A 5,000-nucleotide genomic window follows, 5' to 3' on the forward strand; every position below is an offset into this window, starting at 1 on the left:
TATTTCCACTTTCTCTTTTAAGACATAGCTGTCGTTATTTGACTGTGGAATGCTTTTAATTAAAACAGGGTCCCTTTTCCCAAAGCCACTGTAAGGATTCCTTGTGGTTAAGACATCAAGCTTCTTGGAGGTGATCTCCTTTGCTTCTAACTGTTCCGTGTTTTTTATGAACGCAGAGGCCAACTTCTCTGAATAAGTTTTCTCTTTGCCTTGTCTTTCCTGGAAGTTACCATAAGGGTCCCCACTTCCATCCGACCTCATCTCACTTCCCCTCATTGTGGTTCTGGGTCCTGTGCTTGGACGATCTATGGTTGGGAAGAAGAAGTCATCCGAAGGTTGGGCTACCAAAGTAGGATCAGCAGGATTTGAGAATTCTGATGACCTCATCTGAGGCAGGATACTCTCATCCCTGAACTTTGTCTCCCCTGAAAAACCCTCTTTATTTTCCACAGACAGTGACATCTGTCTCCAACCTTCAGTCTTTACCATGGACCCCTCTGTTGTCTGTAAAACCAGCCTGTTACCAACACCTGCACTCGGCATTACCTTGTCACCTGCCATAGCTGGTACAGTTACTGGCATTTCAGTCACTGGCAGATCTCTCCCATCACTGGATAAACTTCGCCTCCCCTCCCATGTTTCAGAATGAGTTCCCCGGCTCCCATTACCCACGACTTCCTTTGTAGATGATGGATAGAGCCCAGGCTGATGCTGATTGCTGTACATATCAGACTTTAAAGTCTGTCCTTCGTATTCATTCTCATCAGTGTCACCGGCATCTGGATGAATTATAATGGTTGTCAAGCTCTCTATTTTCTCCTGCTTTTCCAGGCCAATCAATCCTGTAATATCAAGCACAGTATAGTTAGGTGCAAAGGAATACACTGCATCAGGTCCCAGTGATTAAAGCAACAATTTAAGCTGCATGAGAATATTTTTATCCCCTCCTGAAAACCCCACGCCCCACTGTATAATGAGGATCTCTATATACAGTATTTCCAGTTCCGAGGCAAGATCTCTCTGAAAATAAATAGATCTTAACCGCTTCGCAGCAACATATTGCATTAAATCAGGGGTTCTCAACTCCAGTCCTCAAGTCCCCCCAACAGGCCAGGTTTTCAGGATATCCCTGCATGACTGAGCCACTGATTGAGCCACCTGTGCTGAAGCAAGGATATCCTGAAAACCTGACCTGTTTGGGGAGCCTTGAGGACTGGAGTTGAGAAGCCCTGCATTACATCATCTCTTTGGTGATAAGACATAAACTGCATTAAATGCAAGCAAATTGTTGATGCAGACGTTTTCCCCTTTTGATGTCCTCCTTGAATTAATGAGGCGGCCATCCTCAGCCGTAAACATAAAGGGAAAGAATGATAATTTCCGGATAAAGTTAGAATTACATGGACCCAAAGAAACTAGAAACATGTTCATTATTTGTGTCCCACAGGGAGCCTGTGGTTCTGCTTAGTGGTAATGTCGCTGTCTTTGACCTATGTCCCTGTACATAGACACACACCATAATTAGTGTGGAAGATCTCCAGAGCAAGGGACTCATTGTGCCTGAAAAGTTATAAGTGCAGCGCCACATACACTGTTGGTACTATATAAAAACAGAAAAAAATATTGTTATGTTTAATTATACAAACATCCACACACTAAACGTGTCTTTTGTCTAATTATACAAACATGCCGTTATTTCTGTATGTATGTATATCTTTATTTATATAGCGCCCACAGTGTACTCCATGCTTTACAAAGACAATACAGTACAGGGAATTATAATGCAACGAGTGCAACAAAGTCAGAAAACAGGAAAGGAAATCCCTGCCCCGGAGAGCTTACTCTCTAAGTGGTATGTTAGGTGGCTTACAGAGACAGCAGGTGGGGGAATAAGTGCAGTAGATGGCAATGCTTCATTTAAGAGGTGGGTTTTCAGGTTTGTCTTGAAGGTGGGGATAGAAGGTGCTTGGTGTACTGTACAATGAGTGTGAGGGAGTTACACAGATAAGGGGCAGTGAGGGGAAAGGGTTTAAGGCGAGAGAGATCAGTAGAGGTGAAATAGGTGGAGAGGAGACAGTAATGGGTAGAGCGCAGGAGAAGAGCAGGGACATAATGAGATACCAAAGCTGTAGAGGTGAAAGGGGGGGGGGGGGGGGGGGTCGTTTAGCTTTTAGTGAAATGTTGAAAATGTGCTTAATCCACATTGGCTAGTAATTTGTTCGCAGGTGAACTGTGGCAGGAAAGGTCTGAATTCTCAGAGGAGAGGTGACAGCTATTATTTGCCCATCACTTGTAACATTTCTCCTGTCCCCTATCCTTCCTGTCTTAATCTTCTTATATAGCATTTAGCGAGGCTGTAATTGCTCCACTTGGGACATACCATTTTCCCAGTACAAATATTTAAAGAGTGTCTCTTTCATGTGGAAGGCTCAGGAGGGAATGGATATCAGATCTGGCGGCTTTCAGGAGGCAGGGTGACAAGCAGAGAAGGAGGGGAGAAGAGAGGGGGGGGGTGAAAGAAAGGAGGAAGGGAGAGAGGATGAGGGGGTAGAGGAGGGAGAGAGAGGGGGAAGAGGAGGTGGAGAGGAGGTGGAGAGGAGGGGAAGAGGAGGGAGAAGAGGGGGGGAGAGAGGAGGGGGTGACAGGAGGGATAGAAGAGCGGGGAGATAAGGGAGAGGAGGGGGGAAGGGAGAGGAGGGGGGAAGGGAGAGAGGAGAGAGGAGGAGAAGAGGGGAGGAAATTTAAAAAAAAGTGTGAGATGTGAAGGGGAGGAAAGGATGAAAGGAGGGGTCGACAAGGAGAGGAGAGGGAAAAGAAAGGGTGAGAAACAGGGAGAGAGAAAAGGTGAGAGGGAAATGATGGAGAGAGGGGAGACAGGTAGATGTATGAAGATAAGGGGAGATAGAAAAAGAGCAGGGCAGGAGGAATTGGAAATTGGAAAACGAAAAGGGAAAATGTATGGTAAAAGAGGGAGCAAAATAAAGGTGGAGAGAGGGAAGGAGGGAATGGCAAGGGAAGGGAAGACGAGGAAAAAAAGAAAGGCAGAAAGAGAGAGTACAGATGAGAGAGAGAGAAAGACCCTTCAGATGCAGAGAATAAATATTAATAAACCAGGTCTGTGAAGGGAGGGGGTAACCAGGCTATATAATAAAGGTTAAGCCCTCTGGTTACCCCTGAAACCGTGGGGTCCCTGGTAGCTGCATAAGCCAGGGACCAGGGATAATACACGTGGGAAATAAAGTGACCCCTGCTGTTTTCTGTTTTCATGTTCCCTAAGTCCTAGAACTGTGAGGTTTCTTGTGTGTCAGTTTTAAGTGGGATATTTGGGTGGAAATGCGATTATTTTGTTTGCAGGAGTTCGGGGGCCAAAGTTACCGGTAGTCGTTTAATTCTCCCTGGCGAGCAGGCTTGATTTGCCAGTACGTGGGGTGAATTACACCGGGGCTACCCAGTGGCCCCCAGACTCTTGGATTTCGAGCCCAAATATCCCCCAATCCATTTCCCGTATAAGGTTCCCCAAAGTATATACTTCATTAAAGTTTACTTTATAAGATGTTTTATAATTAGTATAAGGCTCTATACCAGGGGTGAGCAAACTTTTTATGCCGAGCCCCCCTTTTCATCCATAACATTTCTCGGGCCCCCCTGCCTGATGTAATCAAAATCACATGAAAAAAAAAACCCTTTATTAAACGGTATACAATATAAATCCAAATATGTTTAAATACTTACATATTTCAACAGCTCGCGCTTGCAAAATTAGGCTGCGTCCACGCTGCCGCTGAGAGCGGTGACATCACCAACTCTCCAAGCATGAGCACAGGGTGTCCTGCATAATTTTGCTAGCATGGATCGGGGCTATTTGTGTGTGTGTCTGTGTGTGGCTGTGTGTGTGTATTTACTGCTGCTGAGCGCACATCAAAGTCAATTTTGTTTGTCTCCCCAAGCGCCAAGCTTGGGAGAGTGTACGTGCACAAAGGCAATCCTTTGGGGGGGCATTCATCCACCTCTTTGCTACCTCCTTTCCCTCTCCCCCCCCTTTTTTTTTCTTCCTTCCCCTCGATGCTTTTTGTCTTGCTATCCCCATTGTCATCCAAACTCCTACCTACAGTATTATTTATTTTTTCCCGTTTTCAATGTTGTGTTTTCACTTTCTTTTTTATTATTTCTGTACATTCATAGTGTGAGTGATATAGTGGCAGCCGACCCTTTCACTTGCAGAGGATCGCAGCGAAGCAGGTTGCCAGCGGAGGAGAGCAGGAACACAGCGCTATTGCAGGGCAGACACCGGGAGGGGCGTTTGACTTCACCGTGCTCGGGCGTGCTCCTCCCCGTACCTCCGAAGCCCCTGCGCGTGCGCTGACACACCATCACGTTGCCGCCACCTGCTCTACACTGTTCAGCCACCCGCACACATCTTTGGCTGCCCGCCCGTGCACATCTTCTTGGCCGCCCCTCGCGCACAGCGTCTGCTGGCCCGCGCACCCAGCTATCTGTCGCACGCCGCCTGCGCCCCCCTAAATAATCTTGCCCCCCCAGTTTGCACACCACTGCCCCCCCAGTTTGCGCACCACTGCATTACAACACACTCTCTCAATCAATCAATCACCACATACACACACTCACCACATACACTCAATCAATCACCACACACACACTCAATGCCCCCCCCACACACACACTCAATCCCCCCCCTCACACACACAATCCCCATACACACACACACTCAATCCCCTCCCCACACACACACACACACACTCAATCCCCACACACACTCAATCCCCCCCCACACACACACTCAATCCCCCCACACACACTCAATACCCCCACACACACACACTCAATCCCCCCACACACACACAAACCCCCCCCCCCCACACACACACAAACTCAATCCCCACACACACTCAAATCACCACACACACACTCAATCCCCACACACACACACAATCCCCCCACACACACAATCCCCCCCCACACACACACACACACAATCCCCC

The 5,000-nt window shown here is 47.4% G+C and overlaps 1 protein-coding gene across 1 annotated transcript in view; it reads right to left on the reverse strand.

The window, feature by feature from the left end:
• Positions 1–3: 3 nt before the first annotated feature.
• Positions 4–5,000, reverse strand: part of LOC142479725 (uncharacterized) — a gene marked incomplete at both ends in the record, with an annotated part of 31,966 nt that continues 26,969 nt past the window's right edge. The window contains one exon of the mRNA XM_075582593.1: positions 4–842. Within this exon, the coding sequence (XP_075438708.1) occupies positions 4–842 (839 nt within the window). The remainder of the gene's footprint in view (positions 843–5,000) is intronic.

The sequence above is a fragment of the Ascaphus truei genome, unplaced genomic scaffold (genome assembly GCF_040206685.1).
Source record: "Ascaphus truei isolate aAscTru1 unplaced genomic scaffold, aAscTru1.hap1 HAP1_SCAFFOLD_2403, whole genome shotgun sequence".
Lineage (NCBI taxonomy): Eukaryota > Metazoa > Chordata > Amphibia > Anura > Ascaphidae > Ascaphus > Ascaphus truei.